This window comes from Symphalangus syndactylus, chromosome 23 (genome assembly GCF_028878055.3).
Source record: "Symphalangus syndactylus isolate Jambi chromosome 23, NHGRI_mSymSyn1-v2.1_pri, whole genome shotgun sequence".
In the NCBI taxonomy this organism is placed as follows: domain Eukaryota; kingdom Metazoa; phylum Chordata; class Mammalia; order Primates; family Hylobatidae; genus Symphalangus; species Symphalangus syndactylus.
The window spans coordinates 54,612,126-54,633,401 of record NC_072445.2 but is presented as its reverse complement, the minus strand read 5'-3'; the positions used below and the strand labels follow the sequence as shown (position 1 = coordinate 54,633,401).

At 46.3% G+C, this 21,276-nt stretch overlaps 1 protein-coding gene across 3 annotated transcripts in view; it reads left to right on the top strand.

Annotated features, from left to right (window-relative positions):
• The window catches only part of GMPR (guanosine monophosphate reductase), a 55,069-nt gene extending 45,137 nt beyond the window's left edge, over positions 1-9,932 (top strand). For all 3 annotated transcript variants that reach the window (XM_055263753.2, XM_055263752.2, XM_055263755.2), the window contains 2 exons: positions 4,853-5,012; positions 9,389-9,932. In XM_055263753.2, coding sequence (XP_055119728.2) covers positions 4,853-5,012; positions 9,389-9,569 — 341 coding nt within the window. In that variant the 3' untranslated portion in view covers positions 9,570-9,932. The remainder of the gene's footprint in view (positions 1-4,852; positions 5,013-9,388) is intronic.
• Positions 9,933-21,276: the final 11,344 nt, after the last annotated feature.

Here is a 21,276-nt window from a genome sequence, read left to right as displayed (position 1 = left end):
TTCAGCCCCAATTGGCCCAAATCCTGGACCGTGGCAGAGCAGGCCACAGATGCCCCAGGAGATAGATCTAGGGGTGACGTCCTGCAAGCCGGGAGTGGGTGAAGTCACGGCCTTTTCATCCCAGGGAAGAGAAAGCTCAGGGAACCTGTCCAAGGGGAGGTGCCAGGTGTGATGTGTAGGAACTACAGAGGGGGTTTTTTGGACCCAGCTTGGAGAAGTCCCGTGGAAGGGACAGGAGGAATCCCGCAGCGGTTTCTCACTGGAGGCTGGAGCCTGCCTCCCACTAGGGGGCAACAGTGCCTGCTGTGAGCCCGTGGGATTGAGGATGGGGAGCGGTGGTGGGAGGGCAGCAGGTCCTGAGCTTTTCTCGGGAAAGCACTAGACGCTCTAGCCTCTCAACACCACAAGCAGTAAAGTACGACTGCCGAGCCACGTGTTGGCCACAGAAACTGCAAATGGCATTCGGAAGTCAGAGCTGGCCGTGTGGCTGCAGGCTCCAGAATGTGAAATGGGGGTTGTGGGTGCCGGCGGGAGGCAGAAACGAAGCTCCCATGCCTCCGCCCTTTGCTGATGCCAGAAAAAAAAATGGTGGCAGGAAACTTTCTGTCATAGGAATTCTGTTCTTTTGTTTTTTGTTTTTAATTTTCAGGCTGGGTACGGTGGCTCACACCTATAATCCCAGCACTTTGGGAGGCCGAGGTGGGCGGATCACTTGAAACCAGGAGTTTGAGACCAGCCTGGACAATACCCCATCTCTACTAAAAATACCAAAAAAATTACCTGGGTGTGGTGGTGCACGCCTGTAATCGCAGCTACTCAGGAGGCCAAGGTGGGAGAATTGCTTGAACCTGGGAGCCAGAAGTTGCAGTGAACCGAGATCACGCCACTGCACTCCAGCCTGGGCGACAGAGTGACCCTGTCTCAAAAAGTATAAAAAATAAAAATTAAAAAATAAATGATCAGACAACCCTGATAGTGACAAAGGAAAACACAGGGCAGTGTTCTTAGCAACAAGGTTTCATAGCAACCCAAAGAATGTCACAAAAAATGGCATTTAACCTCCTCCTAATCATAGATCTTATCTGTGGAAGGGAGTCTATAGACCCTCCACTGATTCCAGCTTCCTATTTTATAGTTGAGGGGACTGAGGCTCTAGGAGGGAATGACAAGGTCACAGCCCTACAATCAGGGGCAGAACAGGGAGAATACAGTGCCGCTGCTAGCTAGTGCTGTCACTTACCCTTTACTGTAAGGATCATCGGCCAAGGGCATTTTTATGATTGGTTTTCGAGCTGAATCTACTTAATACAGGTGGTGGTCCATCTTGGACTCTTTTGTGTTGCCTCACACATGCTCTCTGTACAGAGAGAGCCAAACACACTTTAAAGTGACTGGTCGTTGATAAGTGCCTTGTAGATCACAGTTCCTGGCCTTTGGACCACACTCAGCTCAGTCTCCGTTGGGTGCCATTCCCTCCTCCACTGTCTCTCAGTCAGTGCGGCCGTACCTGTGCCAAGACTCAGTGGAGCGAGAGGGACCTTGTCAGGGAAGGATGCAAGAGTGTCCCGAAATGAAAATGGTTGGGAACCCCCTCAAAGTGTTCTTTAGTGGGTTTGTGCTCCGCGTTCCTGCTGTTGACATCTGCTCCTTTGCAGCTGCCGCAGAGGTGCTGTGCTCCTGAATTGTGGTCAGCAAGAATCCTGGCTGGACACCAGTTATCCTCTGCCTCCTTAAAATCATGGCAGGAGGACCAGGGAGTCAGCATTCGTGTTAGGAACCCTGAAAGGGGAGGGTCTTCAGAGGTTGCTGCCACTTACGAAGGTTGCGCTGTGCTTTGCTTCCCTGAGTGCTAGAAAAGCTCGCCTGTCATGGTGAACGGAAGGCACCGTAACGCCAACGCAAACCCCAGAGTGCTCTGCCAATGTTTAAATGACCAAATCGAAGGCATTAGGGCCACTTTCAGGAGTTCCTATGTTTCTTCCTCCTAATTAGGATTTGCCAGGCTCCCCTCCTCCTTCATCTTATTACTTAATACATCTGCGCCCTGCTACTGTCTTATTCTGTTCTAAATATAAACCCTCAGTAGGGCTTACTCAGGGGAGGTTGTAGTGAGAGGTGACAAACATGCTAACGGTCCTCACAGCCCTCGCTTGCTCTCAGCGCCTCCTCTGCCTGGGCTCCCACTTTGGCGGCACTTGAGGAGCCCTTCAGCCCGCCGCTGCCCTGTGGGGAGCCCCTTTCCGGGCTGGTCAAGGCCGGAGCCGGCTCCCTCAGCTTACAGGGAGGTGTGGAGGGAGAGGCGCGAGTGGCAGCCGGGGACGCGCGCCGCACTTGCGGGTCAGCCGGAGTTCCGGGTGGGCTGGGCTTGGCGGGCCCTGCACTCGGAACGGCCGGCCGGCCCTGCCGGCCCGGGCAATGAGGGGCTTAGCACCCGGGCCAGCGGCTGCGGAGGGTGCGCTGGGTCCCCCAGCAGGGCCAGCCCACTGGCGCTGCGCTGGATTTCTCTCCGGGCCTTAGCTGCCTCCCCGCGGAGCAAGGCTCGGGAGCTGCAGCCCGCCGTGCCTGAGCTTCCCCGCCCCCTCCATGAGCTCCTGTGCGGCCCGAGCCTCCCCGATGAGCGCCGCCCCCTGCTCCCCGGCGCCCAATCCCATCGACCACCCAAGGGCCGAGGAGCACGGGCGCACGGCGCGGGACTGGCAGGCAGCTCCACCTGCAGCCCCAGATCGGATCCACTGGGTGAAGCCAGTCTGGTGGGGACGTGGAGAACCTTTATGTCTAGCTCAGGGATTGTAAATACACCAATTGGCACTCTGTATCTAGCTCAAGGTTTGTAAACACACCAATCAGCACCCTGTGTCTAGCTCAGGGTTTGTGAATGCACCAATCGACACTCTGTATCTAGCTACTCTGGTGGAGACTTGGGGGAACCTTTGTGTCAACACTATCTAGCTAATTTGTTGGGGAGGTGGAGAACCTTTGTGTCTAGCTCAGGGATTGCAAACGCACCAGTCAGCGCCCTGTCAAAACAGACCACTCTGCTCTCCCAATCAGCAGGATGTGGATGGGGCCAGAGAAGAGAATAAAAGCAGGCTGCCAGAGGCAGCAGTAGCCACCCGCTTGGGTCTCCTTCCTTAGCATGGAACCTTCGTTTTTTGGCTCTTTGCAATAAATATTGCTGCTGCTTACTCTTTGGGTCCACACTGCCTCTATTAGCTGTAACGGTGATTGGGAAGGTCTGTAGCTTCCCTTCTGAGCCAGCAAGACCACGAACCCACCAGAAGGAAAAAACTGAACACATCCGAACATCAGAAGGAACAAACTCCAGATGCACCACATTAAGAGCTGTAATACTCAGGGCAAGGGTCTGCGGCTTCATTCTTGAAGTCAGTGAGACAAACAACCCGCCAATGCTGGACACTAGCAGTTCCTTATTTAATAGTCAATGAAGAATCGTACTGCACGGTGACCCATGAGCAAAATGGGAAATGATTACTTTTTTTCTCCCACATGTTTTTACTTTGACAGCTAATCGTTCAGTGTCTATCATGTGCAATGCACTTGGGATAAACATAGGACCAGCCCTGGGCCTGTTCCAGCATAGCCCACAAAGACAGGCAGCTTCAGTACCTCAGTCTCCTGTGCCTGTCCTGGAAATGTGCTGTCATTCGGGGGTTAGTCTGGCAGAGTATTTACTCTGGAAGTCTAATGTGCAGCATTGTAGTGCAGGTGGAGTTTCACACGACTTCCACAACACAGGGCCTTCCTTCCTTGAAGCTGTCCTCTAGTGTAGGAGCTTCAGTCTGTTCTGAGGCCCTTTCCTGATGTATAAGCACAGGGAGTGTCAGAGTGGAGAGCTTCAAGTACAGACCAGACACCTGAGGGGGGTATCATAGAGGAGTCATAGCATTAAGTACAAGATTAGATAACTTGCTCTCTAAGATACTGCCCAATTTTTTTTTTTTTTTTTTTTTTGAGATGGAGTCTTCCTCTGTTGCCCAGGCTGGAGTGCAGTGGCATAATCTCGGCTCACTGTGACCTCCGCCTCCTGGGTTCAAGCGATTTCCGGCTAATTTTTGTATTTTTAGTAGAAATGGGGTTTTATGTTGGCCAGGTTGGTCTTGAACTCCTGATCTCAAAAGTGATTCACCTGCCTCGGCCTCCCAAAGTGCTAGGATTACAGGCCTGAGCCACCGTGCTTGGCAGATTACTCCCCAATTCTTTTTTTTTTTTTTTTTTTGAGACGGAGTCTGGCTCTGTCACCCAGGCTGGAGTGCAGTGGCGCGATCTCGACTCACTGCAAGCTCTGCCTCCCAGGTTCACGCCATTCTTCTGCCTCAGCCTCTCCAAGTAGCTGGGACTACAGGCGCCTGCCACCATGCCCGGCTAACTTTTTTTGTATTTTTAGTAGAGACGGGGTTTCACCGTGGTCTCGAGCTCCTGACCTCGTGATCCGCCCCCCTCGGCTTCTCAAAGTGCTGGGATTACAAGCGTGAGCCACCGCGCCCGGCCCTACTCCCCAATTCTTAATGTTTCTCTGATTCTAAAAGAGTTGGATCTGAGGAAGGTGGTCGTAGTTAGCCATTAAAAGCCATTCAGCATGGTCCAGTATATGGGACACTAGCCTTCAGTAGGCTACATTTGTTTCTCCCAGTGTCCCATGGCCCCGTCTCCCTGCATGGAAGCCTTCTCCTTTTTTCCAGGAGGAGACAGACGAGAGAGGTCCAGCCTTCCTCTTGACTATAGCTGGGCTGGGAGGGAGGTGAACTGGGCAAGCACTGGGATTTTTTGAGAGCCTGTTTCCCCTGAGCTGTTTTCTCTGCTACTCCCTTTCATCCCCACCGTTGGCATTTAGGAGCTGGAGCAGATTTTGTCATGCTGGGAGGAATGTTTTCAGGTCATACGGAGTGTGCTGGAGAAGTGATTGAGAGGAACGGACGGAAGCTCAAGCTCTTCTATGGGATGAGCTCTGACACCGCCATGAAGAAGCACGCTGGAGGAGTTGCTGAGTACAGGTGAGGAGGCGGCCCCGGGGCGCACCCTTGAGGCCTGGCCTTGCTCTTCTTATGGAGATGGGATGGAAGCAGGTCTGAATAGCAGCTCTGTGTATAATACAGCACCGTGGGAAGGGGTTCTTTTTAAAGAGCCCTAATTTGTATCCAGTTAGCATTTGCAGTGTTTGGGGTTCCCAAAAGCAAGTACAGAGCAGCAGTGTTTGGGGATGGGTTGGAAGTGTGACCAGAGGTATATGTGAGTGGGTGCCAGTCCTGAAAGGAATACTTCAGACCTCTGGGGGTGGGTGGAATTACTGTCTTGTCCTTCCAGTAGAGCCTGTGCTGAGCTATCCCTGTAAGCTTAGATCTCTGGCTTGAGAAGAGTTCAGGCTGAAAGGATTGAGTTGAAGAATGGCTCTCCTCTTGCACAGAAAGCCATAGGTGTGGTCTAGACCACTGCACGGTGGCCAGGTGTTTCCTGAAGAATGCTGCATATAGCTCATACCGCTTCTCACCTGCCTCCAGGCTCTGAGAGTCGACACAGCAGCATTTTCAGCCATTCAGTTGTGTCATCCACTGTAGAAGTGGGGCTTGCTTCTGCTGATGTGTGTTTATTTTGTATTTTGTTTTTTTATTTTTTTGTGGTGGAGTCGTGCTCTGTTGCCCAGGCTGTGGTGCAATGGTGTGATCTCAGCTCACTGTAACCTCTGCCTCCCGGGTTCAAGTGATTCTCCTGCCTCAGCCTCCCGAGTAGCTGGGATTACAGGTGCCCGCCATCATGCCCAGCTAATTTTTGTATTTTTAGTAAAGATGGAGTTTTGTCATGTTGGCCAGGCTGGTCTCGAACTCCTGACTTCCAGTGATCCACCCACCTCAGCCTCCAAAGTGCTGGGATTATAGGCATGAGCCACCGCGCCCGGCTCCTGATGTGTGTTTTTAATCCATGGTCTCCAAAGATACCTGGGTCTTTTCCTGATTGACTTCCACTTTAACTGTCTGCATGTGTGTTTTAAGAGCCCGATGATGGGGCCAGGCACAGTGGCTCATGCTTGTAATCCCAGTGCTTCCAGAAGCCAAAGTTGGAGGACTGCTTGAGCCCGGGAGTTCCAGATGAGCCTAGGCAACATAGAAAGACCCTGTGTCTACAAAAAAATTAAAAATTAGCTGGGTGTGGTGTCACATGACTGTACTCCCAGCAGCTCAGGAGACTGAGGCAGGAAGATGGCTTAAGCCCAGGAGCTGGAGGCTGCACTGAGCTATGATCGTGCCACTGTGCTCCAGCCTGGACAACAGAGTGGTACCCTGCCAAAAAAAAAAAAAAGAACCTGATGACAGTATACTCACTGCCTCACCCTGCTCCGTAGAGCCTACTGTTACTCTCATCAGGGTTAGTGCCGACGACAAGCTATACAAAATGGGGGCAGGAGCAAAGGTTCTCCATGCGCAGAGGGAAATTGGCTGTGAATTGGCTGGTTGCCTTTTTCCAGGAGACTTCAGGCTTCTCCCTCCAGTTTTCAGACTCTATCCCATGTTGGAGTGGAAACCTAAGCCCTTCCTGACTGACACCCTTTATTTCCTACCACTCATTCCACACCCAGAGGGTCATTTTGAGGACCTGGGATTTAGATGTATTATATAAGGTTCATACCAAGCTAGCAGCAAAATCTCAGAACTCCACTGAGATAGGTGGGGGGATTGGGGGGAGTGGGGTGTATTCTACCAGAGTTCTGTTCTTCTGTGGGGTTCTAGCGGACTTACTTCAGTTCTCATTCTCCTCAGTCTCTTTCTCTTGGTGGTGAACCCCAATAAAGATATTATAGTATGGGAAAAGCAGGATGGGAAAGATCGATGAGGACTGCACCAATCAGAAACCAGGGATGCACTCCTTCCAGGTAGCCCCCGAGGCCCTCTTTCCCCTGTGCAGTCCCTGATAGAGGAGGAGGTTGCACGGTTGGGTAAGGAGGAGGCACTAGGCTGGACCTATGGTCAAGAAGCTTCGTGCTTTACCAGCAACCGTTGTCATCATCCGAGGGCCTGCACATGTGTCCTCTGCGCCAGAATGTAAGTGGAGCTTTCATGGGTGAGCAGCAGCTAGGTGCTTTGCCTGGAGTACCTTTTTCACCCTCGTGGTTGCATCTGTTTTGGGTTCTTTAAGAGCAGGCTATGGCACAAACAGAAGCCAAAGAGCTGAAAGAAAAACTGTCTCCTGTAATTTCAGCAGGGTTTAGGTATAATAGAAAAAAAAAGATTCCGCGGTAGCAAGACTCAGTTCTGGAAGTGGATTCAAATCTTTAACAGGAAAGGAAATTGCTGAGGAAATTAGAACCTTAATCCAAAGGCTTCAGCCTGAGCCTTGCGGCTGCACCTGTCTTGCCTCTGTCTGTTTCTGAGTCCCTCTCTCTCTCTCTCTCTCAGTTTTCAGCCTCATGACCATGATCTTGTCATGAGAATGCTTCCTGACTTTAACAAATTACTTATGGCACAGTTATGTACACATTGCTGGTTCTTTCCCAATCATTAACTATTTCATTCTCACGCTGTCCCCGGGAAGCAAAGTACCTTCATTTTACAGATGAGCAGACTTAAGCATCAGCAAAAAAGAAGCCTGTAAAAGGTGACACCACCACTTAGCAGAGAAGCAACAGTGAGAATCTAGAAATTTCCAAGAAGCCCCGGGAAGGCCATGGAAATATCTTACGAAAATGAAATGTCAGTGATTGCAGGCACATGTGTACAGACGCCTGTCTGGGGTCACGGAGTGCTGAGCCCTGAACCATCCTGGGTATGGCCAATGACTTTGGCTTCCTGAGCTTAGGGCTCTAAACCGGCTGATGGTTTAAGTAGTTAGATTTTACTCAAGGGTAGTCCTGCCTGTTCAGCGACCAAGAGTTAAGCCCTTTTGAAATTCTAGGTAATGAATGTCTGGTCAAGAGATGCTCTTCAAGGCAGGTGGATCACCTAAGGCTAGGAGTTTGAGACCAGCCTGGCCAACATGGTGAAACCCTGTCTCTACTAAAAATACTAAAATTGGCTGGGAGTGGTGGCAGGCACCTGTAGTCCCAGCTGCTCAGGAGGCTGAGGCAGGAGAATTGCTTGAACCCAGGAGGCAGAGGTTGCAGTGAGCTGAGATTGCACCATTGCACTCCAGTCTGGGCAACAAAGGCAAAACTCCATCTCAAAAAAAAAAAAAAAAAAAAAAAAAAAGATGCTCTTTTTCCGGCTGAAAAGAATGGCTACAGAAAGTTCCAGAATTTGGGTACTTGTTAGAACTTGCACGGCCCTTAGATGAGAGCTAGAGTTTTGCCTAGATTTCAGATTTCCTTCTGGTAATGCACAAATCTGGTAATACACACATGTGTAATATATACACATTCTGGTAATATATACATGTGTCTGGACCACATCCCCATTTTGCAGTGAGGGGACATGACCTGTGTTACCCAAGTAACAATCAAGCAGTGTTACCTGGTGGCTTTGTGAAGAGAGGGACGTGGGCTCAGTGGGGACAGTGAAATGTTGCTTAGTGTTCATGCCATAGGCCAGACCTTCTGAATTTCTAAATACTCCTCTGAAAATGTGAACAATGCTATCCAAAGCCTGAAAGCCTCCGATGCTAAGACAGGTCTTGGTTCTCCTCTGATTCCACCTTGCTTGGGCCCACAGATGTGCAGGGTGATAGGTGTAGTGACCTGTAAGAGAACAGGGAGTCGAACTGGGGGTGGCCAGTGTACCCAGCAAAGCAGAAAGACAGGCAGGCTATCAAAACGGAGCCACTTCAATGAAATCACCTTGCTGGTGATTTCCAAGTAAGCTGGTAGGACCTCAGCTATCCATTTTGTGTCCTCCTCGTCCTGGTCATCCCCCTTGAAGACACTTGGTTTCTGATCTTAGAGCAGGCAGGCAGGAGGTGAAACTCTGGACTTTTCCTGTTGTTGATGTAGGAGGACAGCAGGCTGTTTCCAGGGGGAATCGGCCAGGGCCATTCTGGGGGCATTTTGAGCTCCTGGTTGTTAGGAAGTTGGTGTGCGTGTTGAGGTAGAATAGAAAGGTAAAGGTGGTTTCTGTCAGGGGCAGAGGGGAGCACGTTGCTGGAGAGAATGGCACCAAGCAGGGTGGTATGGGTCCCCGACTCCTTCAAGTGCTACTCACCAGGACTTTCCTCTCCGCAGAATGCAGGGCAGCCAGCAATGAGCCCGTGCCCTTTGGGTGGGAGGTGATGAGATGCTGGTGATCATCTTGGCACTTGGTAGAAATGTGGGGATGGGGTCAGAGGGTGGGGTCTGGTTTTCTGAGTGCCTTGGGGGCTGCAGAAAGTGCTGGAGCTGGGAGTAATTCTAATTGGGCTCTTAAGGTGGGGCGGGAAACTAGATAAAAAGAAAACTTCTTTTGTCTTCCAGAGCTTCTGAGGGTAAGACTGTGGAAGTGCCTTACAAAGGAGATGTGGAAAACACTATCCTGGATATTCTCGGGGGACTGAGGTCCACATGCACCTACGTGGGGGCCGCCAAACTCAAGGAGCTCAGCAGGAGGGCAACGTTCATCCGGGTGACCCAGCAGCACAACACTGTGTTCAGCTAACCCCAGGGGTGAAGCGGCTTCTGGCTCCAGTGGAAGCGTCCAAACCTGCTTTTCCCATCCCCCCCCCCCCCTTAGTCTGTTCTGTCAGAGCTTTTGGCTGCTCCCGAATGGTGGAATGCTGTGTCCTCTCTCCTCTCTCCTGCTGCCTGGAGGCTTCGGGCTTTCCCGCCTGCCTTCTCAGGGCCCAGATGCAAGGCACCGATTGGGCCGACATCAGAGCCCTGCTGCCCAGAACTCATAACCTCATTGTTCAAACCAACACTTGCACCTTTCTCTTTTTCTCTTTTCCTCTCCCTTTCTTTGTTTTTCTTTCTTTTTTAAAAGAAGATGGTTTCACTTTAATATAATGCTATTATCTTAAGACTTGTTGGAGTTGCTGGAGTTTGTATTTCCAGGAGTCAAGTTGAATGGTCTGGGATTTGTTTTGCTGCCTTCCTAGACAGGCTGATGGCAAGCCTGTCCTGGCGATTAGCAGACAAGTCACCTTAGGAGGGGCAAGGAGAGGAGAACAGTGCGGGGGCCAAGGGTGGACAGGCTGGAGTCAGAGTAACTGGCATCCCTCACCTCTAGCTTTTGGTTGCTGCAAAAGAACAAAAGCAATTAACTGGACAGATGAACGTGAATTGTTTTCCAAGCTGATACTCACAAAGTTGAGCCAATGTGTTTTCCCCAAAAGTTTCATTACATGTGCTTTTCAGGGACAAGTCATCTGTCGCTACCAGTTTGCTGTTGCCTCTAGGAAGCTGTCCCTGTCCTGGCTTCTCATTTTGTTTTGTTTTCCTCCATCTTTTTTTTTCCCCTTCTCAGTCCCAACTTGTCTTAATTTGAAATTCCACAGGATGTTTTATGGGAAGGTTGTCTCCCAAGAAATTAGCAGGTGGAGTCACACTGAAAAAGAGCCAAAGCTTTGATCAGTGGCATCCTAAAAGGCATTGATTTGAGACATGAGTTAGAGCCATTCCCTCAGTGTGCCAGTGAATCCTTTCCTGGATGGACCACATGGCACTACTGTATAAGGGTCAGTTAACGGGTTGGGAACAATGACATTGTCTTGGAGATCAGCAGTCCACCAGGATGCTTGTTTAAACAGTGAACACAGAAGAAGTGATGACCGGCCGCTAAACTTTGAAGTATTGAGTTCCAGGCCTGGAAAGCGTATGCAGATCAGGATGTTTTACTTTACTTTTTAATACGGCTGGAGAGCAGGTACACAAGTCAGTTTTCTTTGGAAAGCCAAGCGATGACCCTGGAGTAGAGAAGATCCACAGGGTTCTGCTGTGCCAGGGTGAATGAATGGCCTGATTGTCCACAGTGACTGATGGCGTGAGAAGGGTCCAACCAGAATTGTCACACTCTGGGATAATTCACACTCTGGGATAACACAGGCCCACTGTTGGTCCTTTAAGAATACGTTTAGAGATCCAGCCAGCAGCGTTGATTCCAGTGCAATACTTTACCCTACTAAATCCATTAAGAATTTTTTTTTTTTAATTTGAGACAAGATCTCACTCTGTTGCCCAGGCTGGAGTGCAGTGGCAGGATCACAGCTCCCCATAACCTCGACCTCCCAGGCTCAGGTGATCCTCCGACCTCAGTCTCCCAAGTAGGTGGGACTACAGACACCTGCCACCATGCCCAGCTAATTTTTGTATTTTTTGTAGAGACAGGGTTTCACCATGTTGCCCAGACTGGTCTCAACCTCAGGGCTCAAGCCATCCACCTGCGTCAACCTCCCCAACGTGCTAGGATTACAGGTGTGAGCCACTGTGCCTGGCCCATTAAGAATAATTCTTGCACCTGTAGAAACACGAGGGCTCCACTTTGGAGACGGGAGGGCCAAGAGGCTGTTTAACATGGAGCAAGACGTGGGGCTTGGCTGCAGGCTCTCCACCTCGCTCTCTGTGGTCCTGTCTGTGTGAAGTGCAAGGCTCTCACGCTGGTCCTGTGGAAGGTATGTTTTACACTCATCTTCAAATGTTAGTTTTTAAGAGACTGTTGCAAAATAAGGGAGAGAGGGGAAGGAAAGGACATCTTAAAGAAATCTATTAAAAATGGGCCAGCAGTAGTAAGGGAGCTTCTTTCGGAATAGAGTGGTCAGGGAGGATGATACCCGTCTGTCCACTTACGGCACCCCGAGGGCTGTGTCCCTTGCAGGGACGCGTGCTGCTTTACCCATCTTCTGTAAAAATTTTGCAGACTGGCTCTTTGTTTCCAGAAACCAAAGGCAGGTTCTTAGCAATCCAGTTTTTAGGGACATGGAGACTGAGTAGTTACAAAATCAAAAAACTCGTTAGGACCATTTTGAAGCAGAGGCTTCAGAAAACGAATGTCTTTTTTTTTTTTTTTTTTTTTTTTTTGAGACCAAGTCTTGCTCTGTCACCCAGGCAGAGTGCCGTGGCACAGTCTCGGCTCACTGCAACCTCTGCCTCCCAGGTTCAAGCGATTCTCGTGCCTCAGCCTCCAGAGTAGCCAGGATTACAGGTGCCCACCACCATGTCTGGCTAATTTTTGTGTTTTTAGTAGAGACAGGTTTTTGCCATGTTACCCAGGCTGGTCTCAAACTCCTGGGCTCAGGTGATTCACCCACCTGAGCCTCCCAAAGTGCTGGGATTACAGGTGTGAGCCACCGCACCCCGCCCTTAAAGAGAACTTGTAAGGCTCCGTCACCGCTTGCCTTAGCAGGTTCATCTCTGCCTCTGATAGGAGTGGGGCTGGGGGAGTCCACACCAGAGTGTCCTTTGAACCAGGTGTCCTACAGGACCTGGAGATGAAGCATGCAGCCTTGCTGCTGACCCACTGGGCTTCCTGTGCCAGAGCTGTGGGAGGAGGAGGAGAGCCAGTGAACTCGATGCCATTCATTTTGGGCTGCTCTGGCCGCTCCATCTGAGGGCTCTGGCAATGCTTTTGATGGTTTCAAGGCCTGCCCCACTGCAGCACCTGAAGCTGTGGTTCCCCCTAATTGATTTCACCAGCTGAGTTAAGTAGCACAGCCACTGGACCCCAAATTTGTCAGAACAATCAGCATCTCACACAAAAAGGGAAGGCAGAGATGCAGACTGCTTTGCCAGGTTTGCCCACAACACAAGGGCACATTTGCCCGGGCTGCTCCAGAGGACCTGGGGCAGCCCTTGTAGCCTGAGCTGCACCTACACAGCTCTGGTTTGCTGTGCGTTCTTTCACATATTTACTACATAATGTATCAGGACCTCAACTATTAAGTAATCAGAGGAGAATCCAAAACACCTTCCCAATAAGATAGTTCCTCCTTGGCTAAGTGAAAATGAATTTAACCCCAAGCGTTCTCCCACCTCTGTTTAACCTTGAGGCTGGAAGGACTTGAGGTGAGTGCAGGGGGTTCCACCTGGAAGCCATGGGTTCTTGAGGAGTTACTTTCTGGCACAACTGCTAAGCCACGTCTTTCCAAGACTGGGCCCAGTGCAAAGCTGTAGTGTGGTACTCTTGAGGTAAATGGGAGGGTTCCTCCACATGCTGAGAGACCTGCTCAAGGAGTTGGTTTTTTTTTTTTTTTTTATTATTATACTTTAGGTTTTAGGGTACATGTGCACAATGTGCAGGTTTGTTACGTATGTATCCATGTGCCATGTTGATTTCCTGCACTCATTAACTCATCATTTAGCATTAGGTATATCTCCTAATGCTGTCCCTCCCCCCTCCCCCAACCCCACAACAGTCCCCGGAGTGTGATGTTCCCCTTCCTGTGTCCATGAGTTCTCATTGTTCAATTCCCACCTATGAGTGAGAACATGCAGTGTTTGGTTTTTTGTCCTTGTGATAGTTTACTGAGAATGATGTTTTCCAGTTTCATCCATGTCCCTACAAAGGACATGAACTCATCATTTTTCATGGCTGCATAGTATTCCATGGTGTATATGTGCCACATTTTCTTAATCCAGTCTATCGTTGTTGGACATTTGGGTTGGTTCCAACTCTTTGCTATTGTGAATAGTGCTGCAATAAACATACGTGTGCATGTGTCTTTATAGCAGCATGATTTATAGTCCTTTGGGTATATACCCAGTAATGGGATGGCTGGGTCAAATGGTATTTCTAGCTCTAGATCCCTGAGGAATCGCCACACTGACTTCCACAATGGTTGAACTAGTTTACAGTCCCACCAACAGTGTAAAAGTGTTCCTATTTCTCCACATCCTGTCCAGCACCTGTTGTTTCCTGATTTTTTAATGATGGCCATTCTAACTGGTGTGAGATGGTATCTCACTGTGGTTTTGATTTGCATTTCTCTGATAGCCAGTGATGATGAGCATTTCTTCATGTGTTTTTTGGCTGCATAAATGTCTTCTTTTGAGAAGTGTCTGTTCATGTCCTTTGCCCACTTTTTGATGGGGTTGTTTGTTTTTTTCTTGTAAATTTGTTTGAGTTCATTGTAGATTCTGGATATTAGCCCTTTGTCAGATGAGTAGGTTGCAAAAATTTTCTCCCATTCTGTAGGTTGCTTGTTCACTCTGATGGTAGTTTCTTTCGCTGTGCAGAGGCTCTTTAGTTAATTAGATCCCATTTGTCCATTTTGGCTTTTGTTGCCATTGCTTTTGGTGTTTTAGACATGAAGTCCTTGCCCATGCCTATGTCCTGAATGGTATTGCCTAGGTTTTCTTGTAGGATTTTAATGGTTTTAGGTCTAACATTTAAGTCTTTAATCCATCTTGAATTAATTTTTGTATAAGGTGTAAGGAAGGGATCCAGTTTCAGCTTTCTACATTGGCTAGCCAGTTTTCCCAGCACCATTTATTAAATAGAGAATCCTTTCCTCATTTCTTGTTTTTGTCAGGTTTGTCAAAGATCAGATAGTTGTAGATATGCGGCATCATTTCTGACGGCTCTGTTCTGTTCCATTGATCTATGTCTCTGTTGTGGTACCAGTACCATGCTGTTTTGGTTACTGTAGCTTTGTAGTATAGTTTGAAGTCAGGTAGCGTGATGCCTCCAGCTTTGTTCTTTTGGCTTAGGATTGACTTGGCGATGCGGGCTCTTTTTTGGTTCCATATGAACTTTAAAGCAGTTTTTTCCAATTCTGTGAAGAAAGTCATTGGTAGCTTGATGGGGATGGCATTGAATCTATAAATTACCTTGGGCAGTATGGCCATTTTCATGATATTGATTCTTCCAACCCATGAGCATGGAATGTTCTTCCATTTGTTTGTATCCTCTTTTATTTCATTGAGCAGTGGTTTGTAGTTCTCCTTGAAGAGGTCCTTCACATCCCTTGTAAGTTGGATTCCTAGGTATTTTATTCTCTTTGAAGCAATTGTGAATGGGATTTCACTCATGATTTGGCTCTCTGTTTGTCTGTGATTGGTGTACAAGAATGCTTGTGATTTTTGTACATTGATTTTATATCCTGAGACTTTGCTGAAGTTGCTAATCAGCTTAAGGAGATTTTGGGCTGAGACAATGGGGTTTTCTAGATATACAATCATGTCATCTGCAAACAGGGACAATTTGACTTCCTCTTTTCCTAATTGAATACCCTTTATTTCCTTCTCCTGCCTGATTGCTCTGGCCAGAACTTCCAGCACTATGTTGAATAGGAGTGGTGAGAGAGGGCATCCCTGTCCTGTGCCAGTTTTCAGAGGGAATGCTTCCAGTTTTTGCCCATTCAGTATGATATTGGCTGTGGGTTTGTCATAGATAGCTCTTATTATTTTGATATATGTCCCATCAATACCTAATTTATTGAGAGTTTTTAGCATGAAGGGTTGTTGAATTTTGTCAAAGGCCTTTTCTGCATCTATTGAGATAATCATGTGGTTTTTGTCTTTGGTTCTGTTTATATGCTGGATTACATTGATTGATTTGCGTATGTTGAACCAGCCTTGCATCCCAGGGATGAAGCCCACTTGATTATGGTGGATAAGCTTTTTGATGTGCTGCTGGATTCGGTTTGCCAGTATTTTATTGAGGATTTTTGCATCAATGTTCATCAAGGATATTGGTCTGAAATTCTCTTTTTTGGTTATGTCTCTGCCAGGCTTTGGTATCAGGACGATGCTGGCTTCATAAAACGTGTTAGGGAGGATTCCCTCTTTTTCTATCGATTGGAATAGTTTCAGAAGGAATGGTACCAGTTCCTCCTTGTACCTCTGGTAGAATTCGGCTGTGAATCCATCAGGTCCTGGACTCTTTTTGGTTGGTAAGCTATTGATTATTGCCACAATTTCAGAACCTGTTATTGGTCTATTCAGAGATTCAACTTCTTCCTGGTTTAGTCTTGGGAGGGTGTATTTGTTGAGGAATTTATCCATTTCTTCTAGATTTTCTAGTTTATTTGCATAGAGGTGTTTGTAGTATTCTCTGATGGTAGATTGTATTTCTGTGAGATCGGTGGTGATATCCCCTTTTTCTTTTTTTTTATTTTATTTTATTTTATTTTTTTATTATACTTTAGGTTTTAGGGTACATGTGCACAATGTGCAGGTTTGTTACATATGTATCCATGTGCCATGTTGATTTCCTGCACCCATTAACTCGTCATTTAGCATTAGGTATATCTCCTAATGCTGTCCCTCCCCCCTCCCGCAACCCCACAACAGTCCCCAGAGTGTGATGTTCCCCTTTCTGTGTCCATGTGTTCTCATTGTTCAATTCCCACCTATGAGTGAGAACATGTGGTGTTTGGTTTTTTGTCCTTGCGATAGTTTACTGAGAATGATGTTTTCCAGTTTCATCCATGTCCCTACAAAGGACATGAACTCATCCTTTTTTATGGCTGCATAGTATTCCATGGTGTATATGTGCCACATTTTCTTAATCCAGTCTATCGTTGTTGGACATTTGGGTTGGTTCCAACTCTTTGCTATTGTGAATACTGCCGCAATAAACATACGTGTGCATGTGTCTTTATAGCAGCATGATTTATAGTCCTTTGGGTATATACCCAGTAATGGGATGGCTGGGTCAAATGGTATTTCTAGTTCTAGATCCCTGAGGAATCGCCACACTGACTTCCACAATGGTTGAACTAGTTTACGGTCCCACCAACAGTGTAAAAGTGTTCCTATTTCTCCACATCCTGTCCAGCACCTGTTGTTTCCTGACTTTTTAATGATGGCCATTCTAACTGGTGTGAGATGGTATCTCACTGTGGTTTTGATTTGCATTTCTCTGATAGCCAGTGATGATGAGCATTTCTTCATGTGTTTTTTGGCTGTATAAATGTCTTCTTTTGAGAAGTGTCTGTTCATGTCTTTTGCCCACTTTTTGATGGGGTTGTTTGTTTTTTTCTTGTAAATTTGTTTGAGTTCATTGTAGATTCTGGATATTAGCCCTTTGTCAGATGAGTAGGTTGCAAAAATTTTCTCCCATTCTGTAGGTTGCCTGTTGACTCTGATGGTAGTTTCTTTCGCTGTGCAGAAGCTCTTTAGTTTAATTAGATCCCATTTGTCCATTTTGGCTTTTGTTGCCATTGCTTTTGGTGTTTTAGACATGAAGTCCTTGCCCACGCCTATGACCTGAATGGTATTGCCTAGGTTTTCTTGTAGGATTTTAATGGTTTTAGGTCTAACATTTAAGTCTTTAATCCATCTTGAATTAATTTTTGTATAAGGTGTAAGGAAGGGATCCAGTTTCAGCTTTCTACATATGGCTAGCCAGTTTTCCCAGCACCATTTATTAAATAGAGAATCCTTTCCCCATTTCTTGTTTTTGTCAGGTTTGTCAAAGATCAGATAGTTGTAGATATGCGGCATCATTTCTGACGGCTCTGTTCTGTTCCATTGATCTATGTCTCTGTTGTGGTACCAGTACCATGCTGTTTTGGTTACTGTAGCCTTGTAGTATAGTTCGAAGTCAGGTAGCGTGATGCCTCCAGCTTTGTTCTTTTGGCTTAGGATTGACTTGGCGATGCAGGCTCTTTTTTGGTTCCATATGAACTTTAAAGCAGTTTTTTCCAATTCTGTGAAGAAAGTCATTGGTAGCTTGATGGGGATGGCATTGAATCTATAAATTACCTTGGGCAGTATGGCCATTTTCACGATATTGATTCTTCCAACCCATGAGCATGGAATGTTCTTCCATTTGTTTGTATCCTCTTTTATTTCATTGAGCAGTGGTTTGTAGTTCTCCTTGAAGAGGTCCTCCACATCCCTTGTAAGTTGGATTCCTAGGTATTTTATTCTCTTTGAAGCAATTGTGAATGGGAGTTCACTCATGATTTGGCTCTCTGTTTGTCTGTGATTGGTGTACAAGAATGCTTGTGATTTTTGTACATTGATTTTGTATCCTGAGACTTTGCTGAAGTTGCTAATCAGCTTAAGGAGATTTTGGGCTGAGACAATGGGGTTTTCTAGATATACAATCATGTCATCTGCAAACAGGGACAATTTGACTTCCTCTTTTCCTAATTGAATACCCTTTATTTCCTTCTCCTGCCTGATTGCTCTGGCCAGAACTTCCAGCACTATGTTGAATAGGAGTGGTGAGAGAGGGCATCCCTGTCTTGTGCCAGTTTTCAGAGGGAATGCTTCCAGTTTTTGCCCATTCAGTATGATATTGGCTGTGGGTTTGTCATAGATAGCTCTTATTATTTTGAGATACGTCCCATCAATACCTAATTTATTGAGAGTTTTTAGCATGAAGGGTTGTTGAATTTTGTCAAAGGCCTTTTCTGCATCTATTGAGATAATCATGTGGTTTTTGTCTTTGGTTCTGTTTATATGCTGGATTACATTGATTGATTTGCGTATGTTGAACCAGCCTTGCATCCCAGGGATGAAGCCCACTTGATTATGGTGGATAAGCTTTTTGATGTGCTGCTGGATTCGGTTTGCCAGTATTTTATTGAGGATTTTTGCATCAATGTTCATCAAGGATATTGGTCTGAAATTCTCTTTTTTGGTTATGTCTCTGCCAGGCTTTGGTATCAGGACGATGCTGGCTTCATAAAACGTGTTAGGGAGGATTCCCTCTTTTTCTATCGATTGGAATAGTTTCAGAAGGAATGGTACCAGTTCCTCCTTGTACCTCTGGTAGAATTCGGCTGTGAATCCATCAGGTCCTGGACTCTTTTTGGTTGGTAAGCTGTTGATTATTGCCACAATTTCAGAACCTGTTATTGGTCTATTCAGAGATTCAACTTCTTCCTGGTTTAGTCTTGGGAGGGTGTATTTGTTGAGGAATTTATCCATTTCTTCTAGATTTTCTAGTTTATTTGCATAGAGGTGTTTGTAGTATTCTCTGATGGTAGATTGTATTTCTGTGGGATCGGTGGTGATATCCCCTTTTTCATTTTTTATTGCATCTATTTGATTCTTCTCTCTTTTCTTCTTTATTAGTCTTGCTAGCGGTCTATCAATTTTGTTGATCTTTTCAAAAAACCAGCTCCTGGATTCATTAATTTTTTGAAGGGTTTTTTGTGTCTCTATTTCCTTCAGTTCTGCTCTGATTTTAGTTATTTCTAGCCTTCTGCTAGCTTTTCAATGTGTTTGCTCTTGCTTTTCTAGTTCTTTTAATTGTGATGTTAGGGTGTCAATTTTGGATCTTTCCTGCTTTCTCTTGTGGGCATTTAGTCCTATAAATTTCCCTATACAGACTGCTTTGAACGTGTCCCAGAGATTCTGGTATGTTGTCTTTGTTCTCGTTGGTTTCAAAGAACATCTTTATTTCTGCCTTCATTTCATTATGTACCCAATAGTCATTCAGGAGTAGGTTGTTCAGTTTCCATGTAGTTGCGCAGTTTTGACTGAGTTTCTTAATCCTGAGTTCTAGTTTGATTGCACTGTGGTCTGAGAGACAGTTTGTTATAATTTCTGTTCTTTTACATTTGCTGAGGAGAGCTTTACTTCCAACTATGTGGTCAATTTTGGAATAGGTGTGGTGTGGTGCTGAAAAAAATGTATATTCTGTTGACTTGGGGTGGAGAGTTCTGTAGATGTCTATTAGGTCCACTTTATGTAGAGCTGAGTTCAATTCCTGGATATCCTTGTTAACTTTCTGTCTCGTTGATCTGTCTAATGTTGACAGTGGGGTGTTAAAATCTCCCATTATTATTGTGTGGGAGTTTAAGTCCCTTTGTAGGTCACTCAGGACTTGCTTTATGAATCTGGGTGCTCCTGTGTTGGGTGCATATATATTTAGGATAGTTAGCTCTTCTTGTTGAATTGATCCCTTTACCATTATGTAATGGCCTTCTTTGTCTCTTTTGATCCTTGTTGGTTTAAAGTCTATTTTATCAGAGACTAGGATTGCAACCCCTGCCTTTTTTTGTTTTCCATTTGCTTGATAGATCTTCCTCCATCCCTTTATTTTGAGTCTATGTGTGTCTCTGCATGTGAGATGGGTTTCCTGAATACAGCACACTGATGGGTCCTGATTCCTTATCCAGTTTGCCAGTCTGTGTCTTTTAATTGGAGCATTTAGCCCATTTACATTTAATGTTAATATTGTTATGTGTGAATCTGATCCTGTCATTATGATGTTAGTTGGTTATTTTGCTTGTTAGTTGATGCAGTTTCTTCCTAGCCTTGATGGTCTTTACAATTTGGCATGTTTTTGCAGTGGCTGGTACCAGTTGTTCCTTTCCATGTTTAGTGCTTCCTTCAGGAGCTCTTGTAGGGCAGGCCTGGTGGTGACAAAATCACTCAGCGTTTGCTTATCTGTAAAGTATTTTATTTCTGCTTCACTTATGAAGCTTAGTTTGGCTGGATATGAAATTCTGGGTTGAAAATTCTTTTCTTTAAGAATGTTGAATATCGGCCCCCACTCTCTTCTGGCTTGTAGAGTTTCTGCCGAGAGATCAGCTGTAAGTCTTATGGGCTTCCCTTTGTGGGTAACCCGACCTTTCTCTCTGGCTGCCCTTAACATTTTTTCCTTCATTTCAACTTTGGTGAATCTGACAATTATGTGTCTTGGAGTTGCTCTTCTCGAGGAGTATCTTTGTGGCGTTCTCTGTATTTCCTGAATCTGAATGTTGGCCTGCCTTGCTAGATTGGGGAAGTTCTCCTGGATAATATCTTGCAGAGTGTTTTCCAACTTGGTTCCATTCTCCCCATCATTTTCAGGTACACCAATCAGATGTAGGTTTGGTCTTTTCACATAGTCCCAAATTTCTTGGAGGCTTTGTTCATTTCTTTTTATTCTTTTTTCTCTAAACTTCCCTTCTCGCTTCATTTCATTCATTTCATCTTCCATCAGCGATACCCTTTCTTCCAGTTGATCGCATCTGCTACTGAGGCTTCTGCAATCTTTGCGTAGTTCTCAAAACTTGGCTTTCAGCTCCATCAGCTCCTTTAAGCCCTTCTCTCCATTGGTTATTCTAGTTATCCATTCTTCTAATTTTTTTTCAAAGTTTTTAACTTCTTTGCTATTGTTTTGAATTTCCTCCCGTAGCTCAGAGTAGTTTGATCGTCTGAAGCCTTCTTCTCTCAATTCATCAAAGTCATCCTCCACCCAGCTTTGTTCCGTTGCTGGTGAGGAACTGCGTTCCTTTGGAGGAGGAGAGGTGCTCTGCTTTTTAGAGTTTCCAGTTTTTCTGCTCTGTTTTTTCCCCATCTTTGTGGTTTTATCTACTTTTGGTCTTCGATGATGGTGATGTACAGATGGGTTTTTGGTGTGGATGTCCTTTCTGTTTGTTAGTTTTCCTTCTACCAGACAGGACCCTCAGCTGCAGGTCTGTTGGAGTTTTTACTAGAGGTCCACTCCAGACCCTGTTTGGCTGGGTGTCAGCAGCGGTGGC